Source organism: Plecotus auritus (assembly GCF_963455305.1).
Source record: "Plecotus auritus genome assembly, chromosome: 10".
NCBI lineage: Eukaryota > Metazoa > Chordata > Mammalia > Chiroptera > Vespertilionidae > Plecotus > Plecotus auritus.
This window is the reverse complement of record NC_137785.1, coordinates 27,529,791-27,551,462: the sequence shown is the minus strand read 5'-3', so window position 1 is coordinate 27,551,462 and position 21,672 is coordinate 27,529,791. Positions and strand designations below refer to the sequence as shown.

Below are 21,672 nucleotides of genomic sequence, written 5' to 3'. Positions count from 1 at the left end.
TTCCTCATCTATAAAGCAGAGCTGGCTATAGCCCCCGCCTCGCTGAGCTGCTGTGAAGACAAGTGAGTTAATAGAAGTTCCTACCCGATGGCCGGCATATCGTGAACATTCCATCAAAGTTGGCTGTTATATTTGGAGCTTGGGAGGGCCAGGGACTTCCCCCGTCAGACAGCAGGTTACTAGAGTGCAGGTGAATTCAGTCAGGCCCGCACCCTGCTGGAGAGCCCATCAGGGCGGCTCTGGTCTCAGCGGAGCTCCGCTCTGGCTCTAACACCAGGGGCTCTGCAGCCAGGCCTCAGTGGGGGGCGCAGGTTGGCCAGAAACTGAGGTCAGCAGGGCCTCAGCTGCCAGCAGTGTGGTGGTTGGGTAGAATAGACCCTTAGGTTGAGTGTCTCGACACTCACAGCAGCTCTGAGTCCTCCGGAACCCACCACCACTGCTGGAGTCCTGTTCCTTAGAGTCAGAGAAGTTGGGGACTCAGTGATTTGGGGTCCTGAACGGTTGGGAAGGAAATCCTCAGGTTTGGGCCAGGGCCTTAGCAGTGTGTCCTAAGGGTTCTGATGGGCATTGGAGAGAATCCGTGTACCACCCCCACCCCTATGTTCAGAGGTCAGAAGCCCCACACCTAAGGACCCTTCCCCAGGCTTTGAAACCCAAATGAAGCCTCAGACTCCTTAGCCTATGGCTCCTGGTCCTCACTGGGCTAAGAAGTAAGAGCTGCTGCCTCCAGCCAGAACCCACAGCTCTGCCCAGAGCGTGGGGTGAACCACAAGGCCGGTCTAGATCTCTGTGTCTAGACCCAAAGGGCACTGGGTCTGCCACCCAAGGCTGGCCCCAGCTTTGTAGACCAGCCTCCCTCAGGAAAAAGGCATTGGCTGTGGGGTCAGGCTCGGCCCCTTATTTTAGGATATTGGCTTAAGCCAGTCTCCTGACCCTCCAAGCCTGTTTGATAAATGGAGTGGTATCACCTGCTGCCATGTGTAGCAGCCTGAAAACGGACATCTCAGCACACAGTAGGAACTTGGTGACCAACACCTCTCCCCACACCTTCACTTGGCACAGAAGGTTCCAGCTCCCCCTTTCTACCAGGTCTTAGCGAGGGTCCCCGTGCATCAGAGACTGGAACAGGTCCTCAGCCCTGCCTCCTGCCCCAGGACGGGGCCCAGGGCAGCATGGCTCTCACTGCACAGTTCTCAGCCCACAGGTCCGTGTCTGCCTTTGTCAGCCACACCGGCAGGGGCCAGAGGCGGGTCTGTCTCCCACACACAAGTCTCACATGGCGCTGGCCGCCTGGTCACCCTGCCCTCTCTTTTGCCAGAGTCAGTCCTCACCTCCGACTGAAATGCAAGCAGCATCTCCATCTACTCAACAGATGCCACCCCGTCAGGGCCTCATAGGTAGAAAGGGGGGGCTTGAGTTGTGTTTAACTTCCCAGCCTGCACCTCAGCCAGGGAGAAAAAGGAATTACTCCTTCAGGGCAGCAGCAGCTCCCAAGGAAAGAGGCCATGGGCCCCCACCTACAGTGACAACCACCTGGTGTTCGGTTCCAAGCAGGGGAAGCCAACAGACACTTGGCGCTCAGGCCAAGGCTCCGAGCTGGGTCTCCCTCAGCCTACTTTTCTCCTTGGTCCAGGAGCCCATGTTCCAGAAAGCAATGGTCTGAGAACCAGATGTTTCAGGTTGGGGACAGGGCTAAGGTCAGCTGACTCCACCCCCGTGTGCTTTCAGGAGGCCTGTGAACAGGTGTGCGTGTGGGCAGAAGGCCTGTGTGTGGCTCAGGGTCCTTCCCTTACACCCTTCCCATCCCCATGCGCCCCCACCACTGTGGGCTCATGCTCCTGGATTCGAGGTCCCGGCTCTATTTAGAGCACAGAGGTCATAAGAGACAAGTCATTCCTTTCTAAGCTGATGCTTTAGCTTCATTGGGCTGCTGGGGCCATCTGTATGGGTGGCCTCAGATTTGTCCCCTACCGAAGAATTCCCTGAAAGCGGGTGGTTAACCATGTCCATGCACCTGGCTGGTGGCAGCCTGAATGGACGGAGCCTCTGTGCTCAGCCTCGGATTCCTGCCAAGAGTGTCTCCAGCTTCCCTGGGACCAGCCTGTGAGCCAAGCTGACCAGAGGCTGACCTTGAACCAGGCTGGAGGGCTGCGGTTTTCTTGCCCAGTGACCGCCTAGGCACAAATTCATTTGGGAGTCAAAGCTGTGGTGTGGCTAGGGAGATGGACAGGGGGGCTGAGAGAACTCTGTGAAGGAATGTAAGGAGCTACTCTGCCACTGGGAGGACCCTCAAAGGGCTAACACTCCATCCTGCCCTTGATTACCCCATGTGACAGGGGGCTCACTTTCTGATTACAGCAGCATAGCCTGTCTCCTTCTGGCTTCCGCTCACTAATTCCAGCTCAAACAAATCAAATCTTCCTTCCTGTTTGGTGCTTCCTCCCCTCGTGGAAGTTTGGTCCTGGGCTTCGTTTTGGAACCATCATTGGGTTGTCTGTCGATGGAGACCCCAGCCCTGATTCACAAGTCAGCTCAGGCTCCAGGTCCCTTGAGGATGGTGCTGACTGGGGTCACCAGGCACCTTCCAGGAAGAGAACATTTTAAGAACCAGGTACCCCACTCATGCAGATAGAGATGCCAAAATTCTTGTAGGCCCCTGGAAGGTCCCACCAGAAATATCCTTAAGAAATCCCATAATCAAGCCCCTTCATGTAACAGAGAAAACAGACCTACAGAAGGGAATGACTGGCCTAAGGTGGTGACAGTCACAATCTCCAAAACTGCTGTCATAAAGCAGAGAGGGGAGGGGCCAATTGAGACACCACGGAGGGCAGAGCCACCTGCCCATGGCCCCCTTCCTCACAGAGTGTTTTTCTTATTTTGCTTACAGATCGAGAGGACGGACCTGCGATGTCTCTGCCCCACGGCCGTTTTCATGGCTGCTTAAAATGGTCTATGGTCTGTCTTTGTAAGTAAAATAACAAAAACCACAGGCCTCCCAGGAGGTCCTCACCCGCACCCTCTGCCTGGGAAGGCCTTGACGATGATCCCACTTGCCTACACAATCCACTATTGCGTCTGCATGTCAGTGAGGTCTGAGGGACAGGCCCAGGAGAGCAGAGCAGTCGGAGTCCTCAGACCCACAGTCACCTCCCGCCTTGCTCTTCATGACTTGTGTGACCTTAGGCAGGTGGATACCCTCTGTGTTCCTTTTTCCTGATCCACAAAACAGGGTGAATATGGCCGATCCCAGAGTTGTGAGAAGGTAGAATGTCAATGCAAGTCTGAGGCTTAGCATCTCAAGGGCAGACCCCAGCCCGGGTCAGATCTCAGCTCCTCTTCCCAGTGGGGTGACCTTGAGCAGGTACCACCATCCGTGCCTCTGTTTCCCCACCAAGAAGTCGTCATACGCTGCTGGTGGAGTCGGCGGGAGGCCTGGCATATACTGGGTGCTCAGTGGACATTATGGTCACTAGTGGACATTTCCATCAAAGTGCTCAGTCACAGCCAATGTCCATAACAGGAAGTTTTCATGGAGCGATGCTCAGACTGTTGTCAGCCAGCGTCAGGACAGGCACCCACTACAAGCCAGTTGGGCTGCGCAGCCCAGGCGTGGCTGCTGCGTAGCTCCGGGCTCCAAGAGGAGGTGACATAATGATTGTGCATTATTTATGTGCTGTGATGCGTGGTCCTCCTTGCCATTATTCTGTGATGCCTGGCCTTACTCTCGGGTCCAGCCGTCGCCCGAGCTGCGGCGCTATCAGGACGGTGTGATTCCCAGCCCCAGAGCTGCTTCTGCAGCAGGGAGAGGGGCTGGCAGGGAGGCTGTTTGTTGGTTCATCATCCCAGCCTGACCCCCGCCCAGGCCCAGGGCTGGGGAGCTGCGGGGGTGCTAGTGTGTGCCCCCAAACCTCAGCCGGGGACACGTGTGCGGTCTAACTTAGTAACACACCTGTTGTGGAATGAAAGCACTTGTGGCCGGGGGTTATTTTCGGCGTCTCTTTAGCAAGCTGCTGAGACTGCCCGGCAGCCTGAGGGAGGGAGCACGGGCCAGCGAGGGCAAGCAGGCCTCCGGGAGGACCCAGGCACCGAGGGCAGGCTGGTAAGGGAGCTACAGGGAGGCTGGGCCCAGGCTGGGCCAGGGGCCGTGGGTGGGAACCCAGGAAGCATGGCAGCCACACATCTTAGAAGCCTCTGGAAGGTCCAGACCCCAGGTGATAGCCCTACTCTGCCACTCGGAATGAGCCCCCCACTGCGGAGAGGTCTCCCATGGCAGTGGGCCATCTCCTGGCCTGGCTGGTGTGACCGCTGGTGGCTGTCATCAGTCTTGACCAGGGTGTGTGTGTGTGTCAGGGTCCACCGAGGGGGTTGGCTGGAGCTCGCTGGTGAGACAGAAAATTAGCACAACAGTGGAGTCTTCTGGTCTGTTCAAGGGTCCTCTGGATGATGCCTCAGACGGGGGAAGGACAGGGCCTCTCCTGTCCTGTGTTTGGAGTTCTCTCTTCATCCCAGAGTGAGAGGGAAGGCTGAGCAAGGCACACCTCCCTGTGGGACTATTCCAGAGCTGGTGTCACTTCTAGGGTCCAGAAGGTGCTTCTACGATCATCCAGACCAGGGAGGCAGACAGGTTTCAACACGCATTGTGTCAACCCTGGCCTCATCAGTGGTTTCTGAACTTGTGCTAAGTGGGAGCCAGTTATTGATAAGAGATCACCCACATGTAAAAGCAATCAAGGTCAAGCATTTCATGGGTAGAAGAGCAACCGTGGTTCTTTCAGCCGCGGAAGCCTGGAGCAGAGGGGCCCAGCACCTGTGAAGTGGGGAAGCTCCACCCCTGGTTTCAGCCAAGGGTCATTTGCATATGAAGAAACCGAGGCCAGGCCCCAAGTCTCACCCCCATAAGCTAGTGCAGGTGGTATAGGGCCTCAGGCAGGATGCCCACTCCCAACCCCCGTGCCAGGAGTGCCCACAGGTGTAGGACGAGGGAGCAGGCAGATGAGCATACAAGGGGTTGAGTGTAAGAACAAGAGTGAGCCGCCTGGAGCAGGTGCTGGTGCGGTAGCCAAGGATGCCAGGTGTGAGTGGCCCCCAGGTTTAGCAGTGGAGCCTCAGACCTCCCAGAAATATCAAGTTTCCCCACCCCGAACCCCCTCCACGCTTACCAAGGGCCCTGGGAGCCTGTGACCTCTGACCTCTCTTTAGACCCTGGTGGTCATCACTAGGGTTTCTGAGGCTAGGGGACAGGGATGCAGGTGACCGGGCACAGAGGGCTTCTAGCCTCCAGTGTAAAAGCTCTGTCACCCAAGGCTGAGGGAGGAGGTCCTGTCCTGGGACCATTTCCCAGCACCCCTGGCCTCTGCCAGTCCTGGGACACCCTGGGTGATATCCCCAGGGCCTGGGTAACGCACAGCACTGCTCCTGGGGCCCCTGCAGTGTGTGCATGTGGGTCCCTTAGGTAACTTGCTGGTTCTCCACATGCGGCCTGCACAACAGCAGCCAGCCCAGGGACTCCCCAGCCAGGATCCAACCCCACTTGTCCTGGGGTGTCTGGGTCCCTCTGCCCCACCCGAGTCCCATCAGCACAGGGATTGGAGCCTTTGTGTGGGTGATGGCACCTGTTTGGGAATGGGCACCTCGCAGGGCTGTCATGGTGGAGGAGGTTGGAGGAGGGTGGCCTCCCCTGAGGAGAGGGGAAGTGGGCCAGCAGGTCCCGATAGTGGAGAAGCCCCTCTGTCTGTTCACAATAGACACTGAGCAGCCTGGCTGGGAGGTAGGTGTATGCCTGGCGTCCGCCTGGGGTGTGGAGGGTCTGACCAAGCAGCCCCCACTCACTGAGACCTGGGGCGAGGCTCCACCTTTCCAGGCCCAAGATTACGCATCTGTAAAGGGTGTGGCTCCCATGGCATCCCTGTGGCTCTAGGCAGGGACTGTGACTCTGCTGTGCTCCTCACTCCCCTCTCCCTCCCCCCACAGTAATGAACGGCAGCAGCCACTCGCCAACAGCCATCAATGGCACCCCATCCACGCCCAATGGCTTCAGCAATGGCCCAGCCACCTCATCCACAGCCTCACTGTCCACACAACACCTGCCCCCAGCCTGCGGGGCACGGCAGCTCAGCAAACTCAAGCGCTTCCTCACCACCCTGCAGCAGTTCGGCAGCGACATCTCCCCAGAGATCGGGGAACGCGTCCGCACGCTTGTGCTGGGGCTTGTGGTGAGTGGGGCAGCATGGCCACAGAGGATGAGTCTGCTGAGCGGGGATACGGGGACACTGGGTCGTGCCCAGCCCTCGGGCCTCCTGCCCTCTTCGGGCTGGGTGGATGGGGCTGGGGCTGATGCGTGGTGGTTTTCTCCCCTCAGAACTCTACACTGACCATTGAGGAGTTTCATTCCAAGCTTCAGGAGGCCACCAACTTCCCACTGCGCCCATTTGTCATCCCTTTCCTGAAGGTAACGGCAAACCCTGCTCCCTCGTGCCAAGGCCTCCCCCAGGAGCCCCAAGTTCATTCTCTGCCAGCTCTGACCAGGCATCATGCTCAGCCATCCAGTACTCAGGGAACATCTCTGACTAGTTGCCAGACCGGATTAGTCAGCCACCAAACCCAGTTCTGTAAGAGAGCTCTCCAATCAGTCCTGTTATTATTTACTAAAGGCCTGGTGCATGAAATTCATGCATGGGTACAGTCCCTAGGCCTGGCCAGCAATCAGGGCCAATTAGGTTCCCCACCTCCCGGCCTCCCCACCTCCTCCTTCCCCTGCTCCCTCAGCACCCCACCACCGCTGCTGGTCGCCCAGCATGTTCCACGCCACCCCCTGGTGGTCAGCGCACATCATAGCAAGCAAACGAACTCCCGGTCTCCTGGTGGATCTCCCCAGGGGACAATTTGCATATTAGCCTTTTATAATATAGGATTGGCTAAAGGCACTTGTCTACTGTACAGTATTTTTTGAGCACCTATTATGTGCCAGGTACTGTGCAAGGCTTAGGGAGATAGCAGTGAGCAAAGCAGACACAGTCCCTTCTGGAGCCAATGGCCTGGTGGGATGGGAGACAGCCAACCAGCAATAGCTATAAATTCTGTGATGTGTGACACAGGAAGGGGCAAATGATGAGGGCTGTGGAAGGGAGGGAGGGACCCCAGTAGAGAGCAGGGTACAGAGCCTTCCAAGCATGTGCAAAGGCTCTGAAGAAGGGTGTGCCTGCTATGTTTGAGGGATAGTGAGGGGGAAGGGACAGAGGACAGATGGAGGGACAGGTGGGTGGACAGACAGATGGTGGGTGGTATGTTGGTGGAAAGGTGGATAGATAAATGAATGCTGTCAGATGTGAAAAAAAAAAAAAAAAAAGGTCGTGTGGTCAAACGTGGAAGATAAACAACGGACCAGGCCTCTCAGCGGGAATAGCTGGTGTCTGGTGGCAGCACCAGGGTCTTATGAGCAATGCAGGTTCCTGGGCTCGACCCAGACCCACTGAATCAGCACCTACATTTCAACAAGGACAAGCACAGGCCTAGGCCATGTTACAACAGAGTCTTCACTGCAGTACTTCTCAGGGTCTTCACTCCCCTAAACGAGGGTCACTTACCTCCCAGGAGGGCCAAGAGGAAACAATTCCCAAATGACTTTGACCCCGTGACCCGTTGCTGCTGTGCACCTCCTGAGGTCAGGGTTCCCTGGGGCTGTCATTTCCCAGGCCTCTGAGATGCTTCCAGAGTGGGCCCTACTCACCGCATGACCGGGCCCTGGTGGGTCTTGAGGACAGAGCAGACTAGACACTCCCAGGGTTGAGCCCTGCCCCTGCAACTGAGCCCCCGTTGCCTGGGCCAGGCTGGTCCACTCCTCCATGCCTCATTTTCTGCAACTGTAAAATGGGAATCATTTTCAGGCCGTTGGGAAGACTGCATGAAGCAATGCACGTGAAGAATTGGCTTTTGTCATCTGGGGATTTAAAAATGTTTTGCAGACAAGGCATGCTTTGCAAAACACCTTCAGCACCACCCCTGCTGGTCCCCAGGATCCCTGTGAGGAGGGGTGGCACAGGCATAGTTCCTGATTAACAGGTGGGGAAACTGAGGCCCTGAGGTCTCCCCTGCTGGTGGAGAGATGGAGCCAAGGCTGGAACCTGGATCCATCAGACTCCAAACACCCCCTGCTTTTACAGGGTATGTCCCAGACCCACACCTTGTTCCCTGCAGTCCCTTGCCAAGGGGACCCCACTTTGTGCCCCCACATCTACTCCCTCCCTCCCTCTCTCCTTCCTGCCCTTCCGCCCACACCCCACTGAGCTCACACTCCTAAGCTGGCGACAAAGAGGCTGCTGGCATGGAGCAGGGTTTGGGCCCATCTGGCAGTCATTTGCAATTCATTAGGAGCCCTTCCCTTCTCTCTCCTCCTTTCAACTTACTGCTGACTCCACCACTCCCCATCTTTGGGGACACAGTGCGCCTGCTTATTCTGTCGGATCAAATATTTACAGCAGATGTCCAGCCCGCCCGCGTCAGCTGCCCTTGTTTATCTGAGGAGCAGGGGTAGGGCCAACATCCGCGTCCCCTGCTTGCCCCAGCCAGGCCTTGCCCAATGCCCACTGTGCCTTGCACCCCAGCATCCCCTTTGATACACCCCAATGAGGCACTGGACAGGACATGCCCAGCCTAGCACTGCCTGCTGAGGTATCTCTCTACCTCAGTTTCCCCTCTGTCCACAGCAGTTCTCATATGCTATTAGGACTTTTGTGCCTAGATTGCTCTTTCTATAGGGTGAGCAACCTGCCTGCAGCGCCTGGGGCCTGGGGCCTGGGATCCCACCCAGGGCCCTGGGTTGACAGGACTGTCAAGGACACAGTCCATTCCTCTCACTGACATGCAACTCCTGGGGGGCAGCCAGTTCTGTTTCCAGGGATTGTTGACAAGGCCCTGGCCTGTCCCCATGGTCCTGCCTGGGGAGCAGCCCCTATCCTCCTTGTAGGAGCTCTGGCCCCTTCAGAACTCATAGCATTGTGGGGCATCCCAGCAGGAGTGCCACTGTGTCACCTCCTCTTTGACCTTCGCGGGTACGATGGTGCACTAGGCCCACCGTGTGGGCAGCGGTGATGTCCCCTGACAGCGGGGCGCTTGGAGCTGTGGTACTGCAGAGAGGCAGGAACTCTGGCTGAGAATGCAGCTCAGGCTCAAACCCCAGCTCCACCCATGGGCTTCGGAAAGGCTCTGGCCTCAGTCCTCTCCCCATCACTGGGGTTGTGACTGCTACCTCAGAGGGGTTGAAATGGAGGAGTTAATTCATAAGAAGCTCACAGGAGCCCTTCACGTCCAGGACGGAAGGAGCAGGTACTGTTCATAGCTCCAGTTGCAGATGAGGCAAAAGCCAAAGGAGTTAAGTGACTTTCCCAAGGTCACACGGCAAAGCAGGGTGGGCTGGCCACAGGCATGCGGTTTGTGGAAGATGTCAGCTCAACTGACACCATTATTGTGGTGGTTTTTGCAAACACTGATTTCCCTCTGAAACAGAGTTCCCATCTGTGAAGAGGGTAGTTCCAGGCTTCTCTGCAGCGTCAGAACCTTCATTCAGACAGTAGAGTCGAGGTCCAGAGATCTTTGCCACCAGTTTAGTCTGTCCAGCACCAAAGTGGAAGGCCTCCCTGGCACCTGGGCCTCTGGGGATACAATGGGAACTGCTGCCTGGAGGAATCTGCCAGACATGGCTCTCCACAGTCTCTACCCATTTCTTCTGGGCTGGGGTCCCTGTTCCCCCACCCAAGGAACCTGGACCCCCTGCACCCTCTGCTGAGCTCAACACTGTGCATGGCTGAGTGCTAGGGCTTTCCAGAAGCTGGAAGAGACTGCCCCGCCCAGCCAGCCTCCACCCGTGGTCCCGGCTCCCAGCTGGCCCCAGCCGGCCAAGAATCCAGATGTTTCTACCACCCCAACAGCAACCAGCCGGTGCCCGTGCAGTCCCGCCCTGCTGGGCCAGCCAAAGGGAGGCTGCGAGGGAGAGGAGGGGCCAGCGAGGGAGAGGAGGATGTTTGGCGTCTTCAGACCTCCCGGGACCTCCTTTCCCAGCTCATGCTCCTAACATGTTGGACAGATGGCGGGCTGGCTCGCGTTCAGCTATCCAAATAGAAAAACAGACCTGGCAGCCGGCGCTGCTTGACAAAACTACATCGGCTGCTTGATTGGGTCCGGGTGTGCTGGTGGGTTCTGGGGAGGCAGAGGCAGGAGAAGGCTGTGTGGCAGCTTTGAAACGCCATGAGAAAGTTGGGGAATTGTAATTATTTACAAATACTTAGAACTCTGGCTCTCCCAAGTGGCCTGCTGCTGGGCCTCCATCCAGCCTGCTACCCCCTCCCCTACAACCCCCACTCACCACAGTGGCTCTGGGAAGTCTCTTTGGAAGGCACATGAGGAGCCCGTTTGCCACCCAGCAGGGCATTCTGGGAGCCCCAGAGCCAGGGCAAGGGCCCAGGCAGGAGGGCATAGTTGCTACAGGCAGGATCTGCATTTGAATCCTGTGCATCCCCACGTATCACTCCACCCTCGATGTCCTAGTGTCCTTACCCGTAAATGTGGAACCAGTCACAATGTCCATCCCTGAAGGTTGGAAGGACCATGGGTGGTACAGCCACGAGCAGTGACAAGTGTGGCTGCTCAGAATGGTGCTGGCACACTAATGTGCCTAGCCCAAACGCCAAGGTTCATTCAAGGCTGTGCAGGGGCTTCCCATCAGCACATATGGGGGTCCAGAGCAGACACGTGAGTCCTGCTCCCAGCTCTTCCTCTATAGGTAGCTGTGTGCAAGGCTGCCCACTTCCTCGCTCAGAGCCCTAGTTTCCTTCTCCACACAGTGGGTGACCGGGTGCCTGCTTCCTCGGGCGCAGGCAAGGAACCGTCATCATGGTCCTGTCCTCACCTTCTCCAGATGCCACCGTGCCTGGCATTAGAGCAAGGCTGTGCACCCTTGTGCCCTGACCCCATCGTCAGTGAGCCCAAGCCCACCCTGTGTCCTCCCACAGGCAAACCTGCCCTTGCTGCAGCGTGAACTCCTACACTGCGCCCGCCTGGCCAAGCAGACCCCTGCCCAGTACCTGGCCCAGCACGAGCAGCTCCTGCTGGATGCCAACGCCTCTTCCCCCATTGACTCCTCGGAGCTCCTGCTGGAAGTCAATGAGAACGGCAAGAGGAGGACACCTGACAGGTACTCGGGGGCTTTCTGCTGCCGGGGAGGGTGACAGTGAAGGGACCGGCTGGCTCTGGTACCACAGCTCACCAGGCACCCTAGTTCCAGTGCTGAGAGAATTGGGGTCAATGCTATTGCCCGCAGCGAGTGAGCAGGCTGGTCAAGTTCAGCCTTACCTGCAAGGCCACTGCACAGGCTGACTCAGAGAGGCAGCCCTGTCAGGCTGTGGGGAGGTCTCCTGAGGACTCGGATGTCCCCCTGGGAGGACAAGGGGATAGGCAGGAGGGGAGTCTGGAGGGAATTCCATGGTGATTTCCTTTGTGCTAGATGTGGACCCCGTGTCCAGGAGCCTGAGGTACCCGGGCACATGGGCTGGCCCTCACTGCTGGGTCGTAGAGATGGGTGCCTGTCCTGCTGCCAGGAGAGGGTGTCCCCCTCTCTTCGTTCTCTCAACAGACATTCAGACTTGTGACACTAGGCCCCAGAGCCGGTACACCAGGGGCAGGAATCAAGGCTGGGCCCCCAGTGGACTGGTTTCATCTCTCCCCCTTACTCTTTCTCTCTCTGCCCACCACCTCTCTCTCCCTCTCACCCCTCCTGCTTGGACTTCTATCCACGGCTCCTCGTTCTGTGACCACTGACCTCCTGCCCACTCTCTTGGCCAGGACCAAAGAGAATGGGTCAGACCGCGACCCGCTGCACCCTGACCCCCTCAGCAAACGGCCGTGCACCCTGAGCCCTGCCCAGCGCTTCAGCCCCAGCAATGGGCTGCCCCACCCCACGCCGCCACACTACCGCCTTGAGGACATGGCCTTGGCCCACCACTCCCGTGACTCCTATCGCCACCCTGACCCCCGGGAGCTTCGGGAGCGCCATCGGCAACTCAGTGAGCAGTGTTCTGGGGGCAGGGGTTGGCATGGGTGTGCATGTTAGTAGGAGCACATGTGCACCTGTGTGTGGGGAGAGCATTCAAGAGTCACTGTGTGCACATGTCAAGATGCAGAAGAGATGAGTGTAGAGAAAGGATGCGAGTGGGGAACTGGCCCCAGGGCACAGAGGGGATCCCCACCCTGGCTGGGTTCTGGAAGCTTCTGAGGGAGAGCCATCTTTCCCGGACCTCCATCTGGGGGTGGTTCAACATCCTCACCTTCAGGGCCCAAAAGGTTTCTTCCCTCCCAGGGGACATGATTGTGAATGTGCCTGTCCTGGGGCCCCGACTGGATGGAGGCAAGCAGTTGGTCCCTGTATAGGTGTGTCATCTCGTTATAGAGACAAGGAAAGGGAGGCCCCCAGCTGGGGCAGAGAGAGGGCAATAAATTAGCTTCCTGGACCCAATTTCCACGTGGGGGGTGCTTCCCACACAACATCAAGCAATCCTTGGACGACTGCATAGTGTCCTACGATTGAACTCAATTCTGACATTCTGCCTGGAGATCGTATAGGTCCCATAGGCTAAGGGTTCGGTCCTACAAGACTGCCCACCCCCTTCGGATGCCAGTCACAAGTCCAGGTTGTCACCTGTGCTTCTGGCCAACTGATTATAAATCAGAGGTTCCCACAACCCCCACCTTCCATTCAATTAATTTACTAGAATGGCTCACAGACTCAGGGAAACATTTACTTACTAGATTACCTGTTTATTATTGAAGGTTACAACTCAGGAACAGCCAGGTAGAGATGCATAGGGCAAGGGATGGGGAAAGGGTGAGGAGTTTCCATGCCCTCTCCCAACCTCCGTGTTCGTCAACCCAGAAGCTCTCCAAACCTTCTTTGGAGGTTTTATGGAGGTTTCATTACCTAGGCACGATTGATTAAATCACTGGCCATTGGCAACTGACTCAGCCTCCAACCCCTCTCCCCAGCCTGGAGGTCATGGGTGGACTAAAAGTTCAGCCTTCTACTCCCGTGGTTGGTTCTCTGAGCAACCAGCCCTCATCTTGTTCTAAAGTCAGCTCACTAACATTAAGAAAAGACACCTGTATCACTCTCTACACTTGGGAAATTCTAAAGGTTTGGGAACTGAGCCAGGAACCCTGGATGAAGACCATATATGAAAGCGATATTTTGGTCATCTGAATGACCAGTTGCTTGTTTCCTGCGGTGCACAGGCCAGCCAGAAGAACCCGTTTATGGGAAGTTCTAGCTTGTGGGGCCCCCAAGTCACAGGAGCTGCAGCCCCTGCCACCAAGGCACTCCCGCAGGCATGGCTGGGCACCCTGAGGGAAAGCAGACACCCCCTAAGACTCAAGAGCTCTCACTGGGCCCACTGACCACACATGCCCATCCTGCTCTTGAAGCGGTATGAAAACGAACACCAAAACACCAAATTCTTAAGAGCATGGGCACTGGGAGGAGCAGGGGTTTCATGGTGAGAGCAAGGGCTCGGGACTGCGTTTCCTCTGAGCTCCGAGGACTCCCTATGATATACCGTTGGGCAGGTCACATGACTTCTGTGCCTCCGTTTCCTCCTCTGTTGGCGGGCTCTAACAGGAGTCTCACCCTCAGGGTTGTGTAAGGAGCAAGCGAGTTAATGCAGTGCAGAGTGGGGGCTGTGTGGCCAGCTGTTATTGATTATAGTGGGAAAAAGTCTAGGGTGGAGCACTCACCTCTTGCTTGCATTGTATCCCTAACTCAGTTCTTAAAGTGGGCCATGACATGTGTGTGATATGTCAGCACACCATATAACAGATGAGGAGACTGAGGTCCAGAGATCATAAGTGACATGCCCAAAGTCTTCTAGCCACATCTGCCTGACCATGAACATTCTTGGGGGACAAAGAGATGAACAGGACAAGCTCCTACCCAGAGTATTGGGGGACAGCCTAGAAACAGCAGCCTCTAAGATAGAGGCCCAGGACACCGAAAGGGGGCCCCGAGGCAGGGTCAGCAGAGGCCTCACTCCATACAAGGCCGTCTCTTCGCCCCCACCCTGCAGAAGCTCCCAGGGCCCCGGCCCAGGCAGCAGGTGACAGTGTCTGGGGGGCATGTGGCCGGGTCAGGCAGGTGCTATTCCCACCCGCTTCTGCTAATGCAAAAATAGACACCAGCTGTTGGGCAGATCTCAGCCACTATTTTGGTTGGGGCGTTGGCGAAGGCTCTGGCTCCACAGGCAACAGGGCAGGGCTGTGGACAGCGGATTGTGGCTGCCACCTCCCACCCCTTTGGCAATTTGGAGAGGCATTTTGAGTTTGTGGGTCCAAAAGACCCTTAGGAGCTGAAGAAAGCCTAAATAGAGAGACCTTAGCCCAAAAGCATTCATGGGCACTGCATCACCCAACATAGGCTCCCAAAACAGTGGGGGCGCGAGCACTTGGTAGGTCAGAAACTGTGAGAGGAGCCATGGTGGGGACAGGTGCTGCTGCACTTGTGCGCTTTTCACAGCTCACGATGGTTTTGTTTCTGATTGGGGGAACAATTGTTTCAGTCCCTGGAGCCATACCAGCCAGTGGCTGAAGGCACAGCTCTGCTCAGGCTGACCTTGGGTGACCTTGAGCAAACATGTCCCCTTAAGCAGCCTCAGTTCCCTCAGTTCTCTGTAAATTGGAAATGACAGCAGAGCCTCCTTCAAGGTCAATGCGGGGATGAAAGGTGTAGAGCACTTGGCGCAGAGCTGCTTGTACCCGGGCTCTCCCCACCAATGTGCCTCCTAAAAGTCTTCCCACACCCCCTGAGATAGGCAGGATAGGGAAACTGAGGCCTGGAGAGGAAAAATGAGGGTCCCAGGTCCCGTGGGGAATGATCATCAGGGCTACTGGCTTCCTGACCCCCCTATCTCCCGGGAGACCACAGTTGGACCGGTTCGCTTGAGACACAGCAGATAAGCTGGAGCACTTGCTGGGTCACAGCTCAGCCCGGGGGATAGAGAATAGACATGCCAGGCCTGCCCTGCGGACTGACACAGCTCGTTTGGGTGAGGAGAGGACCGAGAATAAGCAAGGAAGCACCTACAATCACCAAATAACCTGAGATACACGGAACTTAAGAAATTCTGAGGGCTCAGAGCTACTGAGGAGGAAGGGCCTGTAACCTGGGCTTTGACGGATGCATAGGAGTCCAGCTGGCTGAGAGGAACTGGTAAAGCTTGGCTGAAGCCAGGCAGTTGACACACGGAGGCCCTGAGAGCTTCTGAGCAGTGGTGAGACCCCAGAAGTGAAGTCTGAGTCTGGCTTGGTTGGCAGCAGAGGGCGAAAGAGTGAGAACAGTGCGAGTTAGAGGTAGGGTGGTAGGGGAAGGGTGGCCAAAGCCAGAGCAAGGATTGAGGACATGGGTCTTTTAGTCTCAAGCCTGGAGTAGAGGCCAGGCCTGTTCCTGATCCTCTCAGGACAGTGGGCAGAGAGTCAGTGCCTTGGATCCTCTTCTTCACCCTCCCCATCTTACCCAGGTGGGCACAACCTATAGAGGGCCTGGCACAGGGCGGAGCTTGGGGGAGTGTGGGGTAGGGCCTGGGAGCATGGGGTGGGTGGGGCCTGAGTGTCCACTCTCCTCCTGCAGTGGTCCATGGGTCACGGCCAGAGGAAGTGATCGACCATAGGCTCACTGAACGCGAGTGGGCTGAGGAGTGGAAGCACCTCAACAACGTGAGTGTCCAGGCCAGGGCACAGGAGCCACAGCTCTGCCCAGCCTGTGGGGCTGTGGGAACAGGGCTCAGGCGGCTCCCCTTTGCTCCGTGCCCACCTGGGGGGCATGGGGCAAGGCCTTGGGGAGGGTGGGCTCTGAGAGTATGGGGGTAAGGGGAGCACCCATCTCAGCCCACCCTCCACTTCCCAGTCAGCCCCTCAGAACCTTCCCTTCCCTGCCCGTGCAGAGTCTCCCGGAAGGTCACTTGGTGTAGGGGTGGGACCTCTTCAACACCACTTCCAGGTTCATCCTTGGCCCTGCTTCCTTTCGGGGGAAAAGCTAGGCAGAAAGTGTGGTCCCAGAGTGGTGCTGGTCACATCTGCTCCGTGGAGCAGACTGTACCTTAAGGTTTGCAAGGAGGGCCCCATACAAAGCCTTAAGCTCCCCCATGGCCAAACCTCATGGACAGTGGCCTAGCCAAGGCCCAGGAGTGTGGGAAAAGGGCCCTGCACGCTTAGGCTGCCCGACCACCACCCACAGCTCCTGAACTGCATCATGGACATGGCCGAGAAGACGCGGCGGTCACTCACCGTGCTGCGCCGGTGCCAGGAGGCTGACCGCGAGGAGCTCAACCACTGGGTCCGGCGCTACAGCGATGCTGAGGACACCAAGAAGGGCCCCTCGACCACCACCGCCCGGCCTCTCAGCAGCTCGACAGGAGCAGAGGGGTCTCAGCTAGGTGCGTGCTGGGGGTGGAGGGGACAGAGGGAATGATGGAGAGAGCAGTACAGGTGGTACAGCGGCTTCAGGGTGCATGAAGGGGGTGCTCAGGACCATGGGCAGCAGGGCCACATACAGACTCTACAATATAATACCACCCAAAACAGTTTCATTTGAAAAAGAGGTACAAAGACACTGCCTGACCCACTAGGAAGCAGACTCAAATCCCAGTGGCCTCAACACACTGAGCAGGCAGAGGTGGCACGTGTGGGGGAGATAACAATGCAGAGCCCTGGACCCACTAGGAAGCCCAGACTCAGAGTTCTGTGGGTCTCCACTCATCCCCTCGGTGATGACCGTGGAAACCAAGAGAGGCTCAGGATGGGCCCAGCTCCCAGTCAGGTCCTGAGCACCCCTCTACATGACGCTGCCCTGCCCCCAGCCAGTAACGGATGAGTACCTCGGGACCCCTGCCAAGAACACACTCACACATGGCCCTGTGGCCCCGTCCTGTGTGTGACACCGGCCCCTGTGTTTCAGATGTGCACCGGGAGTTCATGCCTAGGACCCTCTCCAGCTACATGCCCGAGGAGATCTGGAGGAAGGCTGGTAAGTGGGGGTGGGGGTGGGGCAGGGAGGAGGAAGCGGGGGGCCTGCAGGCCTAGACTAGACCCTCTTGCCCTCTCTGCAAGGAGCTTCTGTCTGATAGGGGGCTCACCTGGCCCCAAGCTCAGGGAAAAGTTCACAGGGTTTCACAAATGGGGCTAATGGAGGGGTCACAGTGCATTTAGTATCCAGGGTAGGACGATTGCCACCCTTACCTGCCGGAGAACACCATGCTCAGTAAAACCAGCAGGGCCCAACATGCACACGAGTGTGCACAGACACACACACATACGAGACAGGCACTTAGAGCTGGAATCTGGGCGTAGTGTTGAGCATGGCAACAGGGGAATGCTGCGGGGGACATTCATTGCATCATGGGAACAGACTTTGGGGAGAGGCTGGGCAGGAGCTGAAGCCTGTGGGCAGAGAGAGAGAGAGAGAGAGAGAGAGCCGGGCTCAAGGGTGGTGGCAGTGCAGAGAAGAGGCAGGATCCGATATATTTGGATTCATGGGGTAGATTCAGCGTAGAGTATGATTTAGAGGGAGGCAATCTCAGAATTTTGAAAGCAGAGTGGAGGGTTAGAGGCTAAGGGGCCAGGCAGGCAGCAGCTGCCCAGGTCGAGGCAGGGGGGCAGCCTGGACGGGAAGAGGCGGGTCCTCATTTCCCTTGGCTGTCCCCTTCACCTCCCTCTGGCCCACAGCAGGGCCTCATGGGGCCCTTGGTGGCAATCATGTGCAGCTCAGGTGGTGACATGGGGGCAGGTAGCTGCAGTTGGCATTGCCAGCAGCTCAGCACACAGTGTGCAAACACTTGGAACAGAAGGCTTAAGGGCCACCTCTGCCCCTTATACCCCACCCCAGCCTCCTTCATACCATGCTGCAAGAACAGCACTGCCAGGTAAACTGAGGCAGGCCTGAAAGGCCATGGGGGTGGCTTAGTGGGGGCAGAGGGGTCCATATTGTTCCCAGTGTCGGAGGGCAGGGTGCCATCTGAGCAGACGCTCTGGCCACAGTAAGAACAATGCACTGAATCCTCAGACATGAACAGGCAGAGGTAGTAAATGTGGGGGAGATAACAGGGTTTGGGGGGAAAATAACAATGCAGAGCCCTAGACCAGGCATTCCCTGGATTGCATCCAGATAGGCCACAGGGAAAAGCAGAATGTCTGTGGGACAGAACAATACAGCTGTGGTTCTCAAAGTGGGTGCCGAGACCACCAGCAGCAGCACTTGTAACTTGTTAGGAATGCAGATTCTAGGGCCCTCCCCAGGACCCCTGCATTAAATCTGCACTGCGTGCTAGAGTTTGAGAACACTGAAGGAGATGAGCTTGGAGATTTGCTCCATGATGATGCTTGCACACCCATGAAGGGATGCATGTGGTCCTTATGCACAAGCCCGGCCCCCAGTGTTATGAGCCCCCAGTGTTATGGGTAGGCCGGCCCATGTGACCATGGCCACATGTCCTTTGCAGAGGAGGCGGTGAATGAGGTGAAGCGGCAGGCAATGTCTGAGTTGCAGAAAGCTGTGTCAGATGCCGAGCGGAAGGCCCACGAGCTCATCAGCACAGAGCGCGCCAAGATGGAGCGGGCCCTGGCCGAGGCCAGGCGGCAGGCCTCAGAGGATGCCCTCACTGTCGTCAACCAGCAGGAGGACTCCAGTGAGGTAAGTGCCCACCCCACACCCCACCCCAAGTCCAGGTCCAGGGCTGTTGTGCCGTCTTGGCATCCCCATGAGCTCTCAGGGCCTCTTGACCCCACCCATCCTGGTGAGATGGGTCTTGTGGGTGTCCCCATTGTACAGATGGAAACTGAGGGCTCTGGGGGGAGGTAGCTTGCCCAGGAAAGTGGCAGGGCCTTCATTTGCAGCCAGGCTTGCAGACCCTGGAGCTCATGCTCTCTCTAACCTGTAAAGCAGGAGGCAAGAGGAGGTTGTAAAGACCCCAGGTGGCATCTAAAGCACCTCCTCAGCTCCTGGCACATGTGCACACGCGGGAGGGGTATGAGGTTATCATCATGCTGGTATTTGACGTGAAGCCCACAGCATTTCAGGCTATGGACCTATATTGGAAGGAGGGTGGGGTGTCAGTCATGGCTCCCTGGCAGTGATGTCTGAGCAGTCCTGGAGGAAGTGAGCCAGCATGCAGGAATCAGGGAAAGTGTCACCCCAGGAGGGAGCAGCAGGGACAAAGGCCAGATGGGGGCCAGGCACATCTGGCGGAGTAAGGGCTGCAGGAGACTAATGTGGCTGAGCCAGAGTGAGTCAGGGACAGCAGGAGCTGTTGGGATCTAAGAGGCTTTGGAGGTTAAATGGGCACCTGGGCCTGTCCCCATGGCAGGTTTGCTTCTCTGTCACATAGCCTGGGGCCTTCCCCAGTGTCCCTGCCCACCTTTCACTCACATGGCCATTGTACAGATGGAAACTGAGGGCTCTGGGGGGAGGGCGGGGTTATGTTTGTTCCACAGAAGCCCAGCGGTAGGGGAAGGATGTGACCGAGGCAGGCCTGCCATGCACCCCACGTTGGAGCGTGGCCGTCTTTGTTCTTCCAGGGCCCCTATATTCTGTATTGGAGCCCTGGTGGGGCAGGAGGGCTTCCTGGAAGAGAGGGGAGGGGCAGTGGCTCCCTGCCCTCGTGAGGACCCTGTAGGTGGGCTAGAGTTGTGCAACGCAGTAGTGCGAGCCCATTCCCCCCAACATGCCCCACCCAAGGGGCCATGTTCGCCAACAGTCACCACAGCTGAGGCACTATGGGGTCTCACTTAACACCCTGGCTGGGTCCAAGCCCATTTGTTTAGAGGGTATCTTTCCCCATTCTGCAGCTGGGCTGGGGACTTTGGGGATTTGGAGTGGCCCAGCCCTGGCCCACCCTGACCATCTCCTCCACCCAATCCAGAGCTGCTGGAACTGTGGGCGCAAGGCCAGCGAGACATGCAGCGGCTGCAACGCAGCGCGCTACTGCGGCTCCTTCTGTCAGCACAAGGACTGGGAGAAGCACCACCACGTGTGCGGCCAGAGCCTGCAGGGCCCCTCAGCCGTGGTGGCCGACCCGGTGCCAGGACAGCCCGACGCCACCACCAGCCTGGGCCCCTGTCTGCCCACGGGTGCTGCCAGCCCCAGTGAAGCTGGCTCCACGGGGCCCTCTCGCCCTGGCTCCCCTGGCCCACTGGACGCCGCACCCCGCTGACCCCTTCTAGACCCGCTGCTCGGCCCACAGACATGCGCCCACCAACCCCGCCGAGCCCCAGCTGCCGGACACTTCGCCCGGCCCTGGGAGCCCGACCATTGGAGTCACTGCTGCTACTGCTTCTCTCCAAAAGAAAACACAGAACCAACAAAAACGCATTCAACGCAACCTCCTCAGCTACCTGATGATCTCACGCGACAACCTCTTCAAGCACCCTCAGAACCTCCCCCGGGCTTTAGACCACGGAGCGGACCCCAGCTGGAGCTCCACCACTCGTCCACTGCCCTTCTCTCTCCCTCTCCCTCCCACTCCCTCTCTCTACCTCTCCTTCCCCCTCTCCCCCTCCCTTTTTTTTCTGTCTTTATGACTTTCACACACTTTCTCTTTAATGAAAAAAAACGAATTGTTTGGTGGCTTATATTTTCAGTGAAGAATTTTGGGGGATTTTTATGGCAAAAGAGCCACTTAGAAATGGACAAAGAAAACTGTGGGGGGTTTCCCCTTCCTAATTAAAAAGGGAAAAAGAAAACTGTTATTTTCTAGCTGGAGATCTGAGCCTCTGCGTCACCGAGACTACCCCAAGGGTATGTGGCTGATTCGGTGAAGATAGTAAGAAAGACTTCCGTTTCTGACCCAAGAAGCATTTTTGGTTTCAGATTTTTTTTTCCTTTAATGTCAAACTCTTTGGCTTTAAGTAGAAATCCAAAAAGTTTTTTAAAAAAGTAAAGGAAGCATACCTATAAACTACCTTGCCAGCTAGCCAGCCAAGGATGCCGCACACACCTCTGCTCCAAAGGAAATCCAAAAAGCAAACACGAGAAGTCAAAATCCAAAATTTGTCACTGCCAAAGTATTCTTTTCACTGTTTTCTTCCACTCTTGGGTTTGTACAGATGTTGGTTTTTTCTTTTTATTCTATTTTTAGAGTTTGGGATATTGGGGTTTGGAGGGTTTTGCCCAACAAGAAGCGACTTTTGTTTCTTTTTGACTCGACGGCAACGCCTTTGCTGGGCACAGGGCAGTGGGTCTCAAGCCCTCAGCACCCCACCCGCCGTGCGTGTGTCTACATGTGCACACAGGGCATGCCTAGCCATGCACTACACGTGTGCAGGGGAAGATGCCTCCATCTGTCCTCACGCCCTCTGTGAATTTTCATCACATTTCATTTCTTCCACTTGTGAAAAAAAGTGCTAATGTGACCTTCCCAGAGAGAGCATAATTCTGAAACAAAACTGTGACAATCTTTCGGGTTGATTCTTGAGTGCTTTTCAAAGCACGAGGAGACAGCAACTGCGCCAATAACGACTGCTTCTCCGTTTTTCCTCCTCTACCTCTTCTCCCCTCCTCAGTGCTGCCCCACCCAACTCGTCTTTGCCCCATCGCCACCCTCCACCAGTGTCCCCTGAACCTATTCTTCTTTCTTCACATTTTTACAG

The 21,672-nt window shown here is 56.9% G+C and overlaps 1 protein-coding gene across 2 annotated transcripts in view; it reads left to right on the top strand.

The window, feature by feature from the left end:
• The window catches only part of CBFA2T3 (CBFA2/RUNX1 partner transcriptional co-repressor 3), a 56,666-nt gene extending 34,994 nt beyond the window's left edge, over positions 1-21,672 (top strand). For both annotated transcript variants that reach the window (XM_080643881.1, XM_080643880.1), the window contains exons 3-12: positions 2,891-2,968; positions 5,974-6,215; positions 6,362-6,451; positions 11,007-11,188; positions 11,836-12,056; positions 15,662-15,747; positions 16,268-16,466; positions 16,988-17,056; positions 18,528-18,718; positions 19,947-21,672. In XM_080643881.1, the coding sequence (XP_080500007.1) occupies positions 2,891-2,968; positions 5,974-6,215; positions 6,362-6,451; positions 11,007-11,188; positions 11,836-12,056; positions 15,662-15,747; positions 16,268-16,466; positions 16,988-17,056; positions 18,528-18,718; positions 19,947-20,237 (1,649 nt within the window). In that variant the 3' untranslated portion in view covers positions 20,238-21,672. The remainder of the gene's footprint in view (positions 1-2,890; positions 2,969-5,973; positions 6,216-6,361; positions 6,452-11,006; positions 11,189-11,835; positions 12,057-15,661; positions 15,748-16,267; positions 16,467-16,987; positions 17,057-18,527; positions 18,719-19,946) is intronic.